This window comes from Ranitomeya variabilis, chromosome 4 (genome assembly GCF_051348905.1).
Source record: "Ranitomeya variabilis isolate aRanVar5 chromosome 4, aRanVar5.hap1, whole genome shotgun sequence".
NCBI lineage: Eukaryota > Metazoa > Chordata > Amphibia > Anura > Dendrobatidae > Ranitomeya > Ranitomeya variabilis.
The window spans coordinates 642,455,813-642,477,726 of record NC_135235.1 but is presented as its reverse complement, the minus strand read 5'-3'; the positions used below and the strand labels follow the sequence as shown (position 1 = coordinate 642,477,726).

The 21,914-nt window shown below is 43.2% G+C and overlaps 1 protein-coding gene across 1 annotated transcript in view; it reads left to right on the top strand.

Moving 5' to 3' along the window:
• Nucleotides 1-20,646, top strand: part of LOC143767036 (gastrula zinc finger protein XlCGF66.1-like) — a 32,297-nt gene extending 11,651 nt beyond the window's left edge. The window contains exons 2-7 of the mRNA XM_077255057.1: nucleotides 8,673-8,822; nucleotides 8,952-9,131; nucleotides 9,215-9,338; nucleotides 9,424-9,521; nucleotides 14,177-14,267; nucleotides 19,736-20,646. Coding sequence (XP_077111172.1) covers nucleotides 8,673-8,822; nucleotides 8,952-9,131; nucleotides 9,215-9,338; nucleotides 9,424-9,521; nucleotides 14,177-14,267; nucleotides 19,736-20,418 — 1,326 coding nt within the window. The 3' untranslated portion in view covers nucleotides 20,419-20,646. The remainder of the gene's footprint in view (nucleotides 1-8,672; nucleotides 8,823-8,951; nucleotides 9,132-9,214; nucleotides 9,339-9,423; nucleotides 9,522-14,176; nucleotides 14,268-19,735) is intronic.
• Nucleotides 20,647-21,914: the final 1,268 nt, after the last annotated feature.

Below are 21,914 nucleotides of genomic sequence, written 5' to 3'. Positions count from 1 at the left end.
AGGAGATACAATAAAAATGGCTTACCGAAGAGTCACCATCAGATGCTCCACCGGTGAAATGGAGAAGCGGCAATATGTGTCACTTCTGATGAGGCGTCCAATCCTTTCCACCCCAAAAAATCGAAGTTCTCCGCTTTCATCCGAATGTAGCTGAAAAACTTCTCGGGGTTTACTCGTGCTGTAATTGGGTGGATCCAAAAACGAAGTCGGCGCTGATGTATGATGTCCTGTCTTTTTCGCTCCTTTTCCAGAACAATCGATTCCAGACGATTCGCCTCAAAAGTGAAATCCATATAAATCTTCGGAATGTTTGCCATCACGCCTTCCATCTTTGCCACTTGCTCTTCAACCTGTCAAAGATGGGCTGTAGAAACACTGTATATATAGGTTTTCAATAGCCAATAAGGTTTGGGAGCCTCCCATGAGCATTTATAAAAAACGGATCCGTCGTATCCATCGTAAAACGGATAAAAAAACCAGAAGAAACAGATGAAAAACTGATGCGACAGATCCTTTTTTTGCTGGATCCGCTAGTCGGATCCGACGGAAAAACGGATTAGTCGCATCAGTTTTTCACAATTTACGATGGATCCGTCGAGCCACCGGATTGTGACTGACGGCAAAAAACTGATGTGTGAAAGCAACCTAAGGCTACTTTCACACATCAGGTTTTTTGCATCAGGCACAATCCGGCGAATGTTGGAAAAACCGGATCTGGCGCAGATTGTGAAAAACTAATGCATATCTAGATTATTGGCTAAAAAAAATTTGGAGCATCCTCAGTTTAAAATAACGGCTCCCATAGGCTTCCATTCTAGCAAACAGCCAGAACCGCCGGCTTTTTCGCCTGAGACAAAAACCGTTACTATGGACGGTTTTTCCAGAAACCGGAAACGGCAGATTTGCCGGATCCGGCGAAGACAGGACGAAACGCAATGTCATCCGGCACTAATACAAGTCTATGGGAACAACTGGTTCCTGCAGCAACATTCGCCGGATCCGTTTTTTTTTTTAATTTAGCCGGATTTAGCCTGACAGCGAAAACCTGATGTGTGAAAGTAGCCTTAGACAGCAAGCGTGCTGCTTGGGAGTGATGGTTGAACCACCCAAGGAATTTGGTAGGTTAATGGTGGGAGGAAAGATAAAAACTTCCTTTTTGGAGAGATTTAGTTTCAGATAGATGGGGGACATGATGTTAGGGACAACAGACCAACAATCCCTGGTATTTTGTATCGAGATGGGAGTAATGTCAGGAGAAGATGTATACAATTCAGTGTCATCAGCATAGAAATGGTCCTGGAATAAAATTTGCTGATGTATTGTCCAATAGGGGCAGTATATAGGGAAAAGAGGAGTGGGCCTATGACTGAGCTTTGAGGAAGTAAGGGGAAGAGGAGAGGAAGAAGAGCCACAACAGGGTAGATTAAGGAGAACATCTCTACAACTCAGATGCTGCCTGCATATGAAATTGGTGAGATCCACACATTTTTCTTTTCCTTTCCCTTTTGATGCACTAGGGCACTTTATATGTTGTCTAGTCTTATTAATATTCAGGAACAAATGAATCCAATATGGAGCTTGCTGTGAACTGATCACATTTGATGGAGACAGTGTTAGGCAATTTATGCTTACTGGTGTATCCTGACATTATGAGGGGTTTCTTGATTTATTGACACTTTATTGGATATACTAGGTTTTCATTTGTACAAATAAAAGTTATTTTTTAGAGTATCCATTAAGCTGGTAATATATATGTACATAGTGAGGAGGTTATCCTGTTACTACAAGAAAGCATGTTTCTTTTTCAATACACAACCGTCATTCGCAGTGAGAAGTGTTGTGAATTTACCTTTTGGCTCCCTCTAGTGGCTACTAGTGATTTTTCTCTGGGTATGTCTATCATCCCTTGTATGCTCACCTGGGTCGTTAGGTCAGGGGTGTTGCTATATAAGCTCCCTGGACCTTCAGTTCAATGCCTGGCAACGTTGATATCAGAGCTAATCTGTAGTGCTCTTGTCTACTGATCCTGGTTCCTGTGTTATTAAGCTAAGTCCGCTTTCTTGCTTTTTGCTATTTGTTTTTGTTTGCATTTTTGTCCAGCTTGTTCATTATCTGTATCCTTTCCTTGCTGGAAGCTCTAGGGAGGCTGGAGTTCTCCCCCCGGGCCGTTAGACGGTTCGGGGGTTCTTGAATCTCCAGTGTGGAATTTTGTTAGGGTTTTTGTTGACCATATGAGTTATCTTACTACATTCTGCTATTGGTAAGCGGGCCTCTCTTTGCTAAACCTAGTTCATCTCTGTGTTTGTCATTTCCTCTTTCCTCACCGTTATTATTTGTGGGGGGCTTGTATCCTACTTTTGGGGTCTATTCTCTGGAGGCAAGAGAGGTCTTTGTTTTCCTCTTCTAGGGGTAGTTAGTCCTCCGGCTGGCGCGAGACATCTAGCGACCAACGTAGGCATGTTCCCCGGCTACTTCTAGTGTTGGCGTTAGGAGTAGATATATGGTCAACCCAGTTACCACTGCCCTATGAGCTGGATTTTTGTACTTCGCAGACTTGCTGATATCTCTGAGACCCTCGCCATTGGGGTCATAACAGTTTGCCAGGCCCATATTAAATGTTAAATGCATTGCAGAAGCGGGATTATAAGAAAGAAAGTTCTGAGTTTTTTTTTTCTCTCTCTCTCATTTTTTTTTCTTTTCCCCTTTACCTCTGAGTGGCTTGTGTTTGCTGCAGACATGAATGTCCAGACCTTGATTACAAGTGTGGACCAGCTTGCTGCTCGTGTGCAGGGTATACAAGATTATGTTATCAGAAATCCTATGTCAGAACCTAAGATACCGATTCCTGAACCATTTTCCGGAGACCGATTTAAATTTAGAAATTTCAGGAATAATTGTAAATTGTTTTTGTCCCTGAGACCCTGTTCATCTGGAGACTCCGCTCAGCAAGTAAAAATTGTTATTTCTTTTTTACGGGGCGACCCTCAGGATTGGGCCTTCTCGCTGGCGCCAGGAGATCCGGCATTGGCTGACATTGATGCGTTTTTTCTGGCGCTCGGTTTGCTTTATGAGGAACCCAATCTTGAGATTCAGGCAGAAAAAGCCTTGCTGGCGATGTCTCAGGGCCAGGACGAGGCCGAAGTGTATTGCCAAAAATTTCGGAAATGGTCCGTGCTGACCCAGTGGAACGAGTGTGCATTGGCTGCAAATTTTAGAAATGGCCTTTCTGAAGCCATTAAGAATGTGATGGTGGGTTTTCCCATTCCCACAGGTCTGAATGATTCTATGGCCCTGGCTATTCAAATCGACCGGCGGTTGCGGGAGCGCAAAACCGCAAATCCTCTCATGGTGTTGTCTGAACAGGCACCTGATTTAATGCAATGTGATAGAATCCTGACTAGAAATGAGCGGAAAATTCATAGACGCCAGAATGGCTTGTGTTACTACTGTGGTGATTCTACACATGTTATCTCAGCATGCTCTAAACGTCTTACTAAGGTTGTTAGTCCGGTCGCCATTGGTAATTTGCAACCTAAATTTATTCTGTCTGTAACTTTGATTTGCTCACTGTCATCGTATCCTGTCATGGCGTTTGTGGACTCAGGTGCTGCCCTGAGCCTTATGGATCTGTCATTTGCCAAGCGCTGCGGATTTGTGCTTGAGCCATTGGAAAATCCTATCCCTCTTAGGGGTATTGACTCTACGCCATTGGCAAAAAATAAACCGCAGTTTTGGACACAGGTTACCATGTGCATGACTCCCGAACATCGGGAGGTAATACGTTTTCTTGTTCTACATAAAATGCATGATTTGGTTGTTTTGGGTTTGCCATGGTTACAGACCCATAATCCAGTCTTGGACTGGAAGGCTATGTCAGTGTCAAGCTGGGGCTGCCATGGAATTCACGGAGATTCCCTGCCCTTGTCTACTGCATCTTCTACGCCTTCGGAAGTTCCGGCGTATTTGTCTGATTATCAGGATGTCTTCAGCGAGTCTAAGTCCAGTGCACTGCCTCCTCATAGGGAATGTGACTGTGCAATAGATTTGATTCCTGGCAGTAAGTTTCCTAAGGGGAGACTGTTTAATCTGTCGGTACCTGAACATACCGCGATGCGTTCATATATCAAGGAGTCTCTTGAGAAGGGGCATATCCGTCCTTCTTCTTCCCCTCTTGGTGCGGGATTCTTTTTTGTGGCCAAAAAGGACGGATCTTTGAGGCCTTGTATTGACTATCGGCTTTTAAATAAGATCACTGTCAAATTTCAGTATCCTTTGCCGCTGTTGTCAGATTTGTTTGCCCGGATTAAAGGTGCCAAGTGGTTCACCAAGATAGACCTTCGTGGTGCGTACAACCTTGTGCGCATTAGGCAGGGCGATGAATGGAAAACCGCATTCAATACGCCCGAAGGTCATTTTGAGTACTTGGTGATGCCATTTGGGCTCTCTAATGCACCTTCAGTTTTTCAGTCCTTCATGCATGACATTTTCCGGAAGTATCTGGATAAATTTTTGATTGTTTATCTGGATGATATTCTGGTTTTTTCTGATGATTGGGACTCGCATGTGGAGCAGGTCAGGATGGTTTTTGAGATTCTGCGTGAAAATTCTTTGTTTGTAAAAGGCTCAAAGTGTCTCTTTGGTGTACAGAAGGTTCCCTTTTTGGGGTTCATTTTTTCCCCTTCTGCTGTGGAGATGGATCCAGTCAAGGTCCGAGCTATTCATGATTGGACTCAACCCTCGTCAGTTAAGAGTCTTCAGAAGTTCTTGGGTTTTGCTAACTTCTACCGTCGTTTTATCGCAAATTTCTCTAGCGTTGTTAAACCGCTGACGGATATGACCAAGAAAGGCTCTGATGTAGCTAACTGGGCTCCTGCTGCCGTGGAGGCTTTCCAGGAGTTGAAACGCCGGTTTACTTCGGCGCCTGTTTTGTGTCAGCCTGACGTCTCACTTCCCTTTCAGGTTGAGGTGGATGCTTCGGAGATTGGGGCAGGGGCCGTTTTGTCGCAGAGAGGCCCTGGTTGCTCTACTATGAGACCTTGTGCCTTTTTCTCTAGGAAATTTTCGCCGGCAGAGCGAAATTATGATGTGGGCAATCGGGAGTTGTTGGCCATGAAGTGGGCATTTGAGGAGTGGCGTCATTGGCTCGAGGGTGCTAAGCATCGTGTGGTGGTCTTGACTGATCACAAAAATTTGATGTATCTCGAGTCTGCTAAACGCCTGAATCCTAGACAGGCCCGCTGGTCATTGTTTTTCTCCCGTTTTGACTTTGTGGTCTCGTATTTACCAGGTTCTAAGAATGTGAAGGCCGATGCTCTGTCTAGGAGCTTTGTGCCTGATGCTCCTGGAGTCGCTGAACCTGAGGGTATTCTTAAGGAAGGAGTTATCTTGTCAGCTATTTCTCCAGATCTGCGACGTGTGTTGCAGAGATTTCAGGCTGGTAGGCCTGACTCTTGTCCACCTGACAGATTGTTTGTGCCTGCTAAATGGACCAGCAGAGTCATTTCCGAGGTTCATTCCTCAGTGTTGGCAGGGCACCCGGGAATTTTTGGAACCAGAGATCTGGTGGCCAGGTCCTTTTGGTGGCCTTCCTTGTCAAGGGATGTGCGGTCATTTGTTCAGTCCTGTGGTACTTGTGCTCGAGCTAAGCCTTGCTGTTCTCGTGCCAGCGGGTTGCTCTTGCCCTTGCCTGTCCCGAAGAGACCTTGGACACACATCTCTATGGATTTCATTTCGGATCTTCCGGTGTCTAAGGGCATGTCTGTCATCTGGGTGATATGTGATCGTTTCTCCAAGATGGTCCATCTGGTTCCTTTGCCTAAGCTGCCTTCCTCTTCTGATCTGGTTCCTGTGTTCTTCCAGAACGTGGTTCGTTTGCACGGCATTCCTGAGAATATTGTGTCGGACAGAGGATCCCAGTTTGTTTCCAGGTTCTGGCGATCCTTTTGTGGTAGGATGGGCATTGATTTGTCGTTTTCCTCCACTTTTCATCCACAGACTAACGGACAAACGGAACGAACTAATCAGACTCTGGAGGCGTATTTGAGGTGTTTTGTCTCTTCTGATCAGGATGATTGGGTGACCTTCTTGCCGTTGGCTGAATTTGCCCTTAATAATCGGGCTAGTTCTGCCACCTTGGTTTCGCCATTTTTCTGCAACTCCGGTTTCCATCCTCGTTTTTCCTCGGGACATGTGGAGCCTTCTGACTGTCCTGGAGTGGATTCTGTGGTGGATAGGTTGCAGCGGATCTGGAATCATGTGGTGGACAACTTGAAGTTGTCACAGGAGAAGGCTCAGCGTTTTGCCAACCGCCGCCGCGGTGTGGGTCCCCGACTTCGTGTTGGGGATTTGGTATGGCTGTCTTCTCGATTTGTTCCTATGAAGGTCTCCTCTCCCAAATTTGAGCCTCGATTCATTGGTCCTTACAGGATATTGGAGATCCTTAATCCTATGTCCTTTCGCCTGGATCTTCCGGTGTCGTTTGCCATTCACAACGTATTTCATAGGTCCTTGTTGCGGCGGTACGTTGTGCCTGTGGTTCCTTCTGCTGAGCCTCCTGCTCCGGTGTTGGTTGAGGGCGAGTTGGAGTACGTGGTGGAGAAGATCTTAGATTCTCGTCTCTCCAGGCGGAGGCTTCAGTACCTGGTCAAGTGGAAGGGCTATGGTCAGGAGGATAATTCCTGGGTGGTCGCCTCTGATGTGCATGCGGCCGATTTAGTTCGTGCCTTTCACGCCGCTCATCCTGATCGCCCTGGTGGTCTTGGTGAGGGTTCGGTGACCCCTCACTAAGGGGGGGGTACTGTTGTGAATTTACCTTTTGGCTCCCTCTAGTGGCTACTAGTGATTTTTCTCTGGGTATGTCTATCATCCCTTGTATGCTCACCTGGGTCGTTAGGTCAGGGGTGTTGCTATATAAGCTCCCTGGACCTTCAGTTCAATGCCTGGCAACGTTGATATCAGAGCTAATCTGTAGTGCTCTTGTCTACTGATCCTGGTTCCTGCGTTATTAAGCTAAGTCCGCTTTCTTGCTTTTTGCTATTTGTTTTTGTTTGCATTTTTGTCCAGCTTGTTCATTATCTGTATCCTTTCCTTGCTGGAAGCTCTAGGGAGGCTGGAGTTCTCCCCCCGGGCCGTTAGACGGTTCGGGGGTTCTTGAATCTCCAGTGTGGAATTTTGTTAGGGTTTTTGTTGACCATATGAGTTATCTTACTACATTCTGCTATTGGTAAGCGGGCCTCTCTTTGCTAAACCTAGTTCATCTCTGTGTTTGTCATTTCCTCTTTCCTCACCGTTATTATTTGTGGGGGGCTTGTATCCTACTTTTGGGGTCTATTCTCTGGAGGCAAGAGAGGTCTTTGTTTTCCTCTTCTAGGGGTAGTTAGTCCTCCGGCTGGCGCGAGACATCTAGCGACCAACGTAGGCATGTTCCCCGGCTACTTCTAGTGTTGGCGTTAGGAGTAGATATATGGTCAACCCAGTTACCACTGCCCTATGAGCTGGATTTTTGTACTTCGCAGACTTGCTGATATCTCTGAGACCCTCGCCATTGGGGTCATAACAGAGAAGGGTTTGAAGGGCATGGACTTCGAATGAAGGAAACAAAAGGGAAAGTACTGGGGAAATAACCTGGAAAGCACATTCTAATGAAAGAAGCAGACCAACACCTCCACCTTGTCTGCTTTCGGGTTTTGGGGTATGTGAAAATTGTAACCCACTGTGACTCTGAGTCACTACTCACAGGCAAACCATGAGAAAGGGTAGGTCCAAGGTCAGATACCAGGAAGGCTCGTAGTACAGAGGGGTAAGTCAAAGGTGTGGTCATGAAACAGTCTGTGGTCAAATGCCAAAATGGCACATCAAGACAAGGTAGTAAAACAAATAAATAGTTGGAGACCAAGTCCTGGGTCAGATATCTGAAGTCAGGGAGTGTCAAGAGCAGGAGCGATAAGGGGAGGCACCTGGGGAAACACGCGCAGACTAAACCAGATTGAGCAGCCGGGCTGTCAATCAAAACATTGACAACCCAGCATGCCCCTGATCAGACTGGATGACTGGTCTGTCACTCACAAAACTGACAGTCCAACACACTCAGATCCCATAGGGCAGCTGAGCTGTCACTCACAGTGTTCCTTGACCATAGTCAATGTTGAAACCGTGGCGCACACTATACAAGAAAGCAACAATGACGATGGGTCCGACTGCTGGATCCACGTTTCAGTGACAGCCAGAAGGTTAAGGGAATTAGGTCACTTCCCTGCTGATGTCGCTTGCTGCTCTGTTACTGTACAATTAGCTTTATGGTTGTGGCCCGCTCTCTGTTGTGACTATCAGGATATATTAATGTTTTGTCATTATCTGTTACTGACATCCCCAGTTCTCCCGTCTTGATTTCTATGGATGTTCCCTGCACTTCATAACTCTATGTCTTGATATTATTAAACATTTAATAAAGATTCAGATATTAGATTTTTCTTTGAGATTTTTTTCTGTTTTTGCTGTTGGATTGGAGATAATTTACTGTAAATTTCTTTGACTATAATTGGATTGTGTGTTATACCGGAGTCATTACGGTTCCCATGACTAGATGTAGTGATCATGGGAAGCTGGTAACAAGCTCCAGAGATTTCTTACATGGGATCTTTATGATGTTACAACGTCATCTTCTCCCCATTCAGGTCCCTATAATATCAGATCCTCTTAGAAGAGATCTTCTAAATAAGAGAATTTTCCTCATTGACCCGTCAAGGATGGATAGGGACAGGGACAAGGTGGTGGAGAGGATACTACACCTCACCCTGGAGATTCTTTTTCGGCTTACTGGAGAGGTAAGAGATTCTGATGACGTCACATTACATCATTCTTATCTATGGAAATAACAGATGGATAGAACTGGAGAGGTGAGGACTCTGGAAATGTCTGTAGTGAGGTTTATTAATATGTCTCTCCATAACCAGGATTACACAGTAGTGAAGAAGACCTCTAGTGAGTGCTGTCGGGCCCCTGTGTGTGAGAGATGGGGAAGAACCCTGAGCCCAAACACGGGACCTCCTGCTCACCCCCTGGAACATTTGGACATCAATGACCAGAAGATCCTAGAACTCACCTACAAGATGATTGAGCTGCTGACTGGAGAGGTGACACTGCTGGGAATGCTGGGAAAATATAAAGCAATGTTATGAAGGGGTCAGGGTGATGACGGTATTATTGAATGTGTCAGGTTCCTATAAGGTGTCAGGATGTCGCCGTCTATTTCTCCATGGAGGAGTGGGAGCATTTAGAAGGACACAAAGATCTGTACAAGGACGTCATGATAGAGGTTCCCCGGCCCCTCACATCACCAGGTAATAGACAGGACTAAATACACATCGCCTATAATTATCTGTATGCAAAAAAAAAGTATTAAGTCCATGTATGTATTTCCTTCAGTTCAATCCAGAAAGAGGAAAACACCAGAGAGATGTCCCCGTCCTCTTCTTCTACAGGACAATAAACAAGAAAATCCCAATGTTCCTCAGGATCATCAGGTAGATGGAGAGAAAGTGTCATGAAACTTCCCAATGATGTGTAGAGAACTGTGAAGGTTTTGTATTCAGTCTTGTTTCATCCAACATTATTATACTGTGAACTGCCAATTTATTAGAGGCACCAACACTCTCCCACCTGAATCTTTCCTGTACAATGACACAAGACCCCAGAGTGCAGCATAAAGGGAAGTCATCCGTTTTCAAATTGAATCAATTAGAATGGGACAGTGAGTGATCTGAATGCTTCAAACAAGGTACTCGGTGCTACATTCACATTACATAGGAGACACTGAGGCTAATGTGTAAACATCACACAGGAGACACAGATTGCTGTATACATCACATATGTGACAGTGATACTGGTATTCTGTATATAGATCCCATAGAATACACTGAAACTGCTGTTTATACAACACATAGGATGCATTACGGCTGATGTATATACAGTCATGGCCGAAAGTGTTGGCACCCTTGATTGAAATTGTTCCAGAAAATGAAGTATTTCCAGAAAATTATCGCAATTACACATGTTTTGTTAGAAACATGTTTATTTCGTTTGTGTGTATTGGAACAACACAAAAAAAAACAGAAAAGAAAAAGGGAAATTGGACATACCGTAATTTCACACAAAACCCCAAAAACGGGCCGGACAAAATTGTTGGCATCCTCAACTTAATATTCGCTTGCACGCCCTTTGGAATAAATAACTGCAATCGCTTCCTATAACCTTCAACAAGCTTCTTACACCTTTCAACTGGAATTTTGGAGCACTTTTCTTTTGCAAACTACTCTGGCTCACTCATATTTAATGGGTGCCTGCTCTGTCAGCAATTATGAGATCTCTCCACAGGTGTTCAATGGGATTTAGATCAGGACTCATTGCTGGCCACTTCAGATATCTCCAGTGCCTTGTTTCCATCCATTTCTGGGTGCTTCTTGAAGTATGCTTAGGGTCATTGTCTTGCTGGAAGACCCATGACCTAGGAAGAAAGCCCAGCTTTCTAACACTGGGCATTACTTTACGACCCAAAATCCATTGGTAATCATCAGATTTCATGATGCCTTGCACACAGTCAAGGTACCCAGTGCCAGAGGCAGCAAAACAACTCCAAAACATCTTTGAACCTCCACCATATTTAACTGTAGGTACTGTGTTCTTTTCTTTGTAGGCCTCATTCCTTTTTCATTAAACATTAGAATGATGTGTTTTACCAAATAGCTCACTCTTGGTCTCATCTGTCCAAAAGACGCTTTCCCAGAATGATTTTTTCTTATTCACATACATTTTGACAAACTGCAGTCTAGATTTTTTTATGTTTCTGTGTCAGCAGTGTGGTCCTCCTGGGTCTCCTGCCATAGCCTTTCATTTCATTAAAATTTTGATGGATAGTTTTGCGCTGACACTGATGCACCCTGAGCCTGCAGGACAGTTTACATTTCTTTGGAACTTGATTGGGACTGCTTATCCACCATCCGAACTATCCTACGTTGCAACCTTTCATCAATTTTTCTCCATCATCTAAGTCCAGGGAGATTAGCTACAGTGCCATGGGTTGTAGACTTCTTGATTGTGTTGTGCACCATGGACAAAGGAACATCAAGATGGACTTGTACTCTTCAGATTGTTAATAATTTTCAACAATTTTTGTTCTCAAGTCCTTAGACAGTTTTATTCTCCTCTTTCTGTTCTGCATTCTTAGTGTGGCACACACAGACACACAATGCAAATATTGAGTCAACTTCTCCCCCTTTTACCTGGTTTCAGGTGTGATTTTTATAGTGTCCACCTTTTACTTGCCATAGGCAAGTTTGAATGAGCATCACATTTACCCACAATTTTTGAAAGGTGACAACAATTTTGTCCTGCCCATTTTTAGGGTTTTGTGTGAAGTTATGTCCAATTTCCTTCTTTTTTTTACCTCACTCCTTTTTAAAATTCTGCGCTGCCATCCTTATGTGAGTGGTGTGTGCGTAGAGTGAGTCGGCATCCTGTGTGCAAGACTTCAATAAAATGTTGCCAGAGGCAGCACATGTGCAGATTGAGATTTCGGCTCAGTAAATTTTTCACCAAGCCTCAATCTGCGCATGAGCTGAATAATCAGTGACCTGCACAACAAGTAGAGGTGGCTAGTGGTGGAAGGGTGGGGGCGGAGAACCAGAGGAAAACTCTGCTTCCGTGTCCTGCCCCGAAGCACACAAGATGTCATTTTATGAAAACTTCACAAGGTGAGTATTCATCAGCCACTGATCAGGACCCTTTACATCAGGTATCATTACAGTGTCATTATGACCATGCCTTTAGTTTATAGGGTTAAATCCTGTTGACAGGTTCTTTTTAACTATACAGGGCTATACTTTCTGCTCAGATTCAACCAAATGCAGCAAGGTTAATTGGACAGCGCTTCACAGTACAGATGGACAATGACCCAAAACCTACGGCGAAAGCAACCTAGGATTTTTAAGGCAAAAAAGTGGACTATTCTACAATCACCATCAGATCTTAACTCCCATCAAACAGCATTTCATATGCTTAAGATAAAATTTAAGGCATAAAGACTCAGAAACAAGCAACAACTGAAGTCAGTTGCAGTAAAGAGATGTCCATGTGTAACGAATGGAAACGGAGGCACAGGTGGTGAAGTGCACATTCGTTTATTGAACTTATTGTGGAACCACGGGACCACTACCCCGGGGTTCCGAAGGGGGCGTGACTAAGCCAGCCCCAGACTCCCGTTGTAAGACCCCTCAAACAGGGCCAGAGTGGAAGTGCGGGAGACGCAAGGTGCTACCTCCTGACTCAGCCAGATTGGAGTGCAGACAGGTATTGCAAGTAGCGGAGACCTGGACAGGAGACAGGCTGCTCAAACGGGTAGCAGACAACAGCTGGCATGGAGAGAGCAGGTGGCATAGGCGTAGCCTCAGAAGGCAAGGGAAACACAGAGGGTACACTGAGGAGACAAACCAGAATTAGCGAGGTACAGGCTGAGCATTCCACACAAGAGTCGGGAACCTGAGAACTAGCAACAGGAAACACTTGTTGCTCAGGCACCTCCCTAAGGGCAGAGGTGCCTAAAATAGTATGAGACACATAGCCATTGGCTGAGAACTATTTTTGAAAATGGCACGCTGTCTCTTTAAGAGATCGGGAGGCGCGCACAGCATCCAGAAAGTAGGAGCAGGCAGTGCGGGACGAGGAGCGGAAGCCCCAGGAGGCCGGCGTCCCCGCCGGAAAGCGACAGCCCCAAGGACACAGGTGCGGATCGGGGCAGCGGCGCAACACTATGGCATCCAGATGTCAGGCAGTCATTGCCTGCAAGGGTTTCTCTACAAAGTATTAAAAGTGAACATTTTATCTATGGTAAAGTTAATTTGTCCAATTACTTCTGAGCACCTGAAATGAGGAGGCTTTGAAGAAAAATGGTTGCAATTCCTAAATGTTCAACCCCTTTATTTAGATCTGAAAGTCCACACTTCAGTCGCATCTTAGTTGTTTCATTTCAAATCCAAAATAGTGGCGTGCAGAGCCTTAATCACGAAGATTAGATCGTTCTGCAAATATTTCTAGACCTAAATGTAGATCACATAGGAGACACTGGGGCTTGCCCAACCACTGCGGTCCATGGGAATCTGCCCAAAGACAAAGGGAAACTACATTGCTGGCTGTAAATTGCTCGCTGGCCTGAGGTTCCCCACCCCTGCTATAGAGCATCTCTGGAATTAGGCTGGAATGCGTTGTCCAGAGCATGTCTCTACCGCCTCCAAATTTGCTGCAACTGCAAGGTGCTAACCTGTTGACATGGGCTAATACTCCTGCAGCATTAGTGGAATCTATAACATGTTGTTAGGAAGACCAAGAAAATCCAATGCGCTACTAGATGAGTGTCTCTAATAAAGCGGACATTTAGTCCATGTTTTATACTTGGTGGAGATGACAGGATAAAGCTGATCTGTCATGGTTCCACCCATCAGTGTGTCTGGGATCCAGTTACTGACAACAGGGCCATCCCATCTGGTATAGGGGTGTGCTTAATCTGGCAGTGTGTTGATTGACAGCTCTACTATCCAATCTGAGACGTTGAGGCGTCGGCTGTCTTCAGGTGTTTATTATTCCAGGTAATCGCCATGCTTCTTAACTGAGCTGTCTCTCCCAGAACTCGGCCAGATGTACATTCAGCCTGTGAGGTTTGTGCTTCCCTGTGCCTTGAGTTCTGCATGCTTGATCTGTTGCCTGACCTTGGACTTGGTTCTGACCATCCGCCTGTTTAACCCCCTTTGCTCCGATCTTTTATCCTACCAGTACTCTGACCTCAGAACGTTACCTGACGTTGTCTCTTCCTTCTGTTTATGACGTACTCTCATGCTTCTGATCTTGGGCTTCTTGACGACTCTGACTTACGGCTTGACCGTGAGAAGTGACTAGCGTCACATGATCATAGAGATTAGATGTTGTCTGGATTTTCTCTCAATTTTCTGGATATGGAGACTGCTGTTTAAAATTTAGGAGGTGACAGGTAGGATTTATACTGGAGACCTGCAGCTATGTCACAACTACTGTCATTTTTGGTCGTCACGTTAATTTATGATCTTTTCTGTTCTTCTAAGTTATTTCATGTCACTTCTTCATTTGTCAGTCACTTTTACAATATATGTTTCAGGGTAATGATCTGCCCCATATTAATACTATAGAGACATATGTGAAGGGTGATGAGCGGTGTAAAGAGGAGATTCCTACAGATCACTGCATAGGTGAGTAGTGACCATTAAATGAAGTCACAGATTCTACTCAGTTCCTGACTTGTTAAAATATATATTGAATATTTTAGGGTTTTTTTCATTCAGTGTTTTGGAATGTGGATTTCACTCTTAAAAAAACCCAAACATTATTTTTACACTATATTTTTGAATATTTGTTTTAGAGGCAAAATCTCAATGGCCAACAGTGCCAATGTAAAACAATGGACCAAAAAAGTACCATATAGCTATTATCGTTGCATCAGAAACTTTTTTAAAAGACAGAATGATTTCATAACACAGTCATACATTCTAAAGTCAGGATTTCTATACAAAGGTTATTCCCCCAAAAATCTCAAGGCATCTTAGGCTACTTTCACACTAGCGTCGTTTGCAATACGTTGCAATGCGTCGTTCAGGAGAAAAAACGCATCCTGCAAAGTTGTCTGCAGGATGCGTTTTTTCCCCATAGACTAACATTACCGACGCATTGTGATGTATTGCCACACGTCGCAACCGTCATGCGACGGTTGCATCGTGTTTTGGCGGACCGCCGCGACAAAAAAAGTTACATGTTACGTTTTTTGTGCGTCGAGTCCGCCATTTTCGACCGCACATGTGAGGCCGAAACTCCGCCCCCTCCTCCCCGGACCTTGCAATGGGGCAGCGGAAGCGTCGTAAGACTGCTTCCGCTGCCCACATCGGGCATTTCTTTCACAGCATGCGTCGGTACATCGGCCCGACGCACTGTGACGGGCCTGTACCGACGCTAGTGTGAAAGCAGCCTTACCTGCATAATAAAAATTGAACTCAAGAAGAGTGCTCTACGGTCAGGAGTAAGAGAGCTTTACTGGCTTTCACAAGGTATTTTAATCAAGCAAATTAAATTATAAGCCTTTGTTTAGAAAAACACTGGGGCATCCTACTCCTGGACCATATAGTAAAGAATAAAAGAATATAATTCCCAAGAAACCAACAATTGCTTTCAAAAGAGGAAGATGCAATAGGAACATTATTGCCTGAAGTAGTATCAGAACCAGAAGAAAACATGAAACTCAGAGCACTTTATTTCCTAATTTTCTGGTATCATTCAAATGTGGCCAAACAAAATTGTAGTTGTTGAGTATTATAAATGGGAAAAATAATTTTTAATCTAATGTAGCCTAAAACACGCTCAGCATCATGTTTCTTAACTGTGACTCCAAGTTTGTAATCCAGCTCCTCAAATGTGAATGTGGAATACAATATTTTTGAGCTACATTTAAGTCTCTGAGAAAAAGATTTAACGGACATTGCTTTAAAGCCCGCAGATGAAACAATAACCATATTGTATCAGGTGGACCAAGGGTGGATACCTCGTCCGACGAGAGCACCAACCATATCCTCTACCTATTAGCACTTTTGGGCCTATTCCCATATTCTGCACATAGGATATGAGCAGTCGGTACACTGATGAAGGTCAGAGTCACATGACTGAAACATTTATATTACTGTACTGAATTTTGGATGAAATTAAAATAGTTCTACTTTATACTCGCTTGTGTGCCAAGTCTTCTTAGGACTTGACAGATGGCACGTGGATCAGTGAGGATTAGGAAGGCAAGATTTGCAGGACCACAGGTAGACAAGCTGGGCAAGAAACTCCTGAAGTCAGGGAGCATGGAGTTTTGACATACAATACACTAGAACTGTAAATGTATGGTTAGTCCAGGACTTGCAGCAAACAAATGGTAAAAGGCATACGGTAGTTGTTGGCTGTCAGCAGACAGATTGTCCTTGTCCTTGATAGTATTAATGAACAAGCAAACTGAATACTTGCTTGCAGAGAAGATCCACACTGTAGCAGCAGTTTGTAGTGAGAACAGCACCAGAGAAGAGTTGTTATTGTTATGCTTACAGTAGATGAAAGGTTATCTCTGGGTCTGGGCTAGTAAGTAAATATAGAAAAAACAAACATGAATTTGTTGAACAGTTGATTGTCAGCTGAGAAAAATGGATGGTGAAGCAGATTCCAAAGCAAACAGTAACAAAGTTTACTTGATACTCAGACACTCATAACTCTGAGTCAGCCTTGAAAGGCCTCAGGTGATGATGTCACAGAAGTTCAATGGGCTGCTTGAGAAACCCTGTGTGAACCACAACAATGAGTGGCAGCTATAGGAGAAGGGAGCTTCAGAGCTGAGCCATCAGACATGCTTTCTTATTGTTTTTTTTCTGCTAATTAATTCTGAAGTCTCATATCTACTGATAACATATCTGTAAGGTTGACTTGCAGGTCCATAAATAATTAACAGTAGAAATTATTCCACTGGAATCTATAGCCCGTCTACCCTGATGCATCATTAGAGTTTTATCTTCTGTACTTTATTTAGAAGGCCAGGAAATTCATGTCTAGAGCAGCCTCAGGAGATGTTCCTATTCCTTATAGGGTGGTCACCAGCTATTTTGTACATCAGGCTCCTGACTCTAATAGCAGGTATTGATGCTAGCTCTGATCACTGCTGTTTAATTATTTACATAAGACCTGGGCAAATTGCAGCCCATGGGCAACATCTGACCCTTTGGCTGTTCCTGTTCAAACTACCGGGAAGGGCAGCCGAAGAGCTATAAATATTGGTGTATTGCCCATAAGTTGGGGAAGTCAGGTGCCGATCTACGATTCACCCCACCTGAAGTCTCAGTTTCAATAATGGGAGAACAGGGAATTATGGGGGAGTTATTGATCAAGGTACAGGGGCTGAATAGCAGCAGTAGTATGATATACTGCTTTTTATAAACTTTATAAAAAAAAAAGTAAATTCCATGGTTTTGATTAGGTGCTACAGCTAAGAACACAAGTTACAATATAGCCTTTCATAGCATATTAGCAATAGGAGCTGGTCAGCATAACTTAATTTTATAGCTTCATATTGATCAGAATTAATATTATTATTAAATATTGAATACATTAATAATAAAATATTAATATTGAACAGAATTAATTTTAGCCTATTGGTTCAGTCCTCCATAACAGTCAAGGTCTCTCACATGGCCAGTTTGGAAAATTAATTGCCCACCTTTGATTTAGAATAATCTCTTGACAGGCATTAAGTATTAAAATAGTCCCGAATAGTGTCTGATCGGTATCTGTTTTTTCGCCCATTGCCCTCCTTCTCCACGATGCAAGTTTGTCGGACTAATGGATTGGCATGGCAGCTAGGGCCTTATAAAGGCCCTCATCATCACCATCTTGGTCCTCCTATATAGCACAACCTATGGCTGAAAATTTTATACTGCAATACTATTGTATAATCAACTGTAGGTTCAAATCTCCTAGAACAGGGGCAGGCAATTAATATTCCTGGGGGGCCACATGAGAGACCGTGACTGTTGTCGAGGGCCAAACCAATAAAATTAATTCTGCTCAATATTAGTATATTATTATTATTAAAATATTATTATATTATTGTTATATTATTATTAATTGTATCACTTAATATTAATTGAGCATAATTAAGTATACTGACATCCTCCTATGTATTGTTTGAACCCAAGTACAGTATATCATATGAGACCCCCTTACAGCCCCTTATATACTGTAAGAGCCCCCACACAGCCTCTCTATATACAGCATGAGCCCCACACAGCCTCCTTATATACAGCATGGGCCCCACACAGCCTCCCTATATACAGCATGGGCCCCACACAGCCTCCCTATATATACTGCATGAGTCACACAGAGCCTCTCTATATATACTGCATGAGCCCCACACAGCCTCCCTATATAATGCATGAGCACAACACAGCCTCCCTAAATAGAGCATGTGCCCCACACAGCCACCCATATGCTGCATTGGCCCCACACAACCTCCCAGTGTTCAGCATGAGGCCCCCATAGCCTCGTCATGTGCAGCATGATGCCCCATTAGCCTCCCCATGTGCAGCAAGACGCCCCCATAGCCTCCCCTTGTGCAGCACAACGCCCCCATAGCCTCCCCTTGTGCAGCACGATGCCCCATAACCTCCCCTTGTGTAGCCCGACACCCCATAGCCTCCCCATGTACAGCACGACACCCCCATAACCTCCCATGTGCACCCAAACTTCCAATACACATGAATAAAAAGAATCACCACATACTCATCTCGACCCGTTTCACAGAGCTCTGCTTCTGTTTCGATGTTTCCGGTGTGCTGACTCTCCGCAGCCCACAGCTGACGAGATGAAATTACGTCATCGCATCAGCTGTTTTACACGCTGATTGGTGGAGGAAGTGGAAGGAGGCCTCTCCTCCACCAATGAAGTCAGCGCAGATGGGGACAGCTAGTGGGGGCACGGTGCGGCCTGTGGAACTGTTTTCCAGCCCATTGGCTGCCTCAGTCCGCAGGCTAGACTGAGACAGCCAAAGGGTCCGGATATGGCCCGTGGGCTGTACTTTGCCCTGGTTTGCCCTAGAGAAACTAAAAAGTAAATTCCCAATTACCCCCAAAAGGAATTGAAAAACTAAGCACATTTGGTATTGCTGTATCCGTAAAAGTCTGATCTATTAAAATATAACATAATTTAACCCACACAGTAAGTAACACCATTTTTTAGAAAGTTCTGATTTTTATAAACCACTAAACTTTTTACATTTTTATAAGCTTAGCATTGGCATATTGACCTGAAGAATTATATTGCTATGTCATTTTTACCGCACTCTGAACGCTGCAATAAAATCAATTCACCCCAATTGGATTTTTTTTTTCAGTGTATTTAATGGTAAAGTGTATGCTATCATATAAAAGTAGAACTTTATATTGATGGAAAAAAATTTGGCTCTTAGAAAAAGTAGTAAACAAAGGAATGTGTAAAAACAAAAATCTTTTGTCGTACTGATCAGTCATTCTTATTGCGCTTATCAGCAAAGTCAGCTCCGTGATGGCTAAACCTAGAAAGGGGTCCAAGGGATTTCAGGTATTCGCTATTTAAGGCACCACTCCAGTGTTTTTTTTTTATTGCAGTGCTGGAGTGGTGCTACTAATCTAAATTCTCTGACATTAGTATTATAATCACCAGCCGCCGTCTTCAGCTGTTCCCGGCAAGGACTCAAGTCCTCTGACCAGAGCAGTGCACATAAGAAAAGAAGACAGTGGCTGGTAAATATATGACTAGAGAAATTAGATTAGTAGCACGGCTTCAGTACTGCAATAACAAAACAAACAAACAAACGCTGGAGTGGTGCTTTAACGAGGATTTGGATTAAACTGCAGAGTTCTCAGGTTGCCCCAGGCATACCTTATGAGCAGAATCGGCATCAAAGGATTGCGTCGGCTCATACACAGAAATCAAACAGGTGGATACTAGCAATTTTACAAGGTCTACTGTTGCCGGCCGCCATTATCTTAGTTGGAAATTTTAATTTACTACAAATTGTAAGATATTTTTATAGAATTGTTATGAAATATGATATTATAATTTTTTGCTACAATATTGAAACATTCTAATGTTGTTGTTTTTTTGACAGATGACTATACCAAGAGCTCAGATAAATATCTGATATTTTCATACCTTAAAGCAGGTGATCAAGGTATCAAGCCAGAACCATATAAAGAACATACCTTTACCTCACATATACCTTCAAACATTCACAGTAAAGAGCTATCATTTGATCCTTTACAACAGGTCCAATCTTTTGATTCATTGCAGACTGTTAAGCAAAATAAAAATAATAGAAGTGATGGTGAGCATCAAAGAGCTCTCACAGGGGAGAAGCCATTTTCATGTTTAGAATGTGGGAAATTGTTTAGCTTTAAATCAAGTCTCATTACGCATCAGATAACTCATACAGGGGAGAAGCCATTTTCATGTTCAGAATGTGGGAAATGTTTTACACATAAATCTAATCTCGTTAAACATCAGCGAATTCACACATGGGAAAAATTATTTTCATGTTCAGAATGTGAGAAATGTTTTACAGAGAAATCAGTTCTTGTTGCACATCAGAGAATTCACACAGGGGAGAAGCCATTTTCTTGTTTAGAGTGTGGGAAATGTTTTAATCAGAAATCTATTCTTGTTAGACATCAGAGAATTCACACAGGGGAGAAGCCATTTTCATGTTCAGAATGTGGGAAATGTTTTTCACAGAAATCAAATCTTGTAGAACATCAAAGAATTCACACTGGGAAAAATCATTTTCATGTTTAGGAACGTTATATAAAAAAAATCAACTTATGTTACAAATCAGAGAATTCACAGGAGGACATATTTTTATTTTCAGAATATTTTTTACTTTGAACCAAAGTCTTTATTAGGTCAAAAGCACGACTTTGATTTAAAGTCGAAAACAAGTTCGTTTTAGCACTTTTGATACCTTATATTTTATTGGATGCTTTTGTTTTACGATTTGTAATTAATAAATTAGCCAATTTGAAAAAAGAATCAACCTCTGTTCATTCTTATAATACAAGCTGACAGCACCTGATAGAACCTCATTCTTCTTTTCATTCTTCAATTTGAATTTTTCTGCTCTACCCACACTACCGCTATCCAGGGAGATCTGGATAAAAGGCAAGCTGCAGCCAGTGAACACAGAAACAAAACTATGGAAAGCAGTCAATACAAGAGAAGAAAGTATTCTGCTACAGATGGTTCTGGATAAGTTGGAAATTGGGTTGAGAGGTGGCTGATGCGGTTTTACAATGATAAATGTAAGGTTATACACATGGGAAGAAGGAATTAATATCACCATTACACACTGAACTGGAAACCACTGGGTAAATCTGACATGGAGAAGGACTTGGGGATCCTAGATAATGATAAACTTACCTGGAGCAGCCAGTGCCAGACAGCAGCTGCCAAGGCAAACAGGATCATGGCGGTGCATTAAAAGAGGTCTGGATATACATGATAAAAACATTATACTGCCTCTGTACAAATCCCTGGTTAGACCGCTCATGGAGTACTGTGTACAGTTTTGGGCACCGGTGCTCAGGAAGGATATAATGGAACTAGAGCGAGTACAAAGAAGGGCAACAAAATTAATATTGGGGATGGGGGAACTACAAAACCCAGAGAGATTAGCAAAATTTGGATTATTTAGTCTAGAAAAAAGACGACCGAGTGGCGATCTAATAACCATGTATAAGTATATAAGGGGACAATACAAATATCTCTCCAAGGATCTGTTTATACCAAGGAATGTGACGGTCACAAGGGGGCATTCTCTGCGTCTGGGGGAGAGAAGGTTTTTCCATGAACATAGAAGAGGATTCTTTACTGTTAGAGCAGTGAGAATATGGAATTCCTTGCCTGAGGAGGTGGTGATGGCGAACTCAGTCGAGGGGTTCAAGAGAGGCCTGGATGTCTTCCTGGAGCGTAACAATATTGTGTCTTACAGTTATTAGGTTCTTTAGAAGGACGTAGATTTGGGGATTCATTCTGGCGGAATATAAGCTGAACTGGATGAACAAATGTATTTTTTCGGCCTTGCTAACTATGTTACTATGTTATATTTTTCAAATAGCTCACAAGGTGAGCAGAGATATACGGTCTACATCTTCTTCTCTCTCTCTTTTAACCTAATGGTATTGCATTAGGGAGCGCCTCTCCTATCTCTTTCTCTTTTTATTGCATACACTATTATTCTACACCAACAGCCCTGGAACTTCCATACCTGCTATGGAAAGGTGAATTGTGTGTTC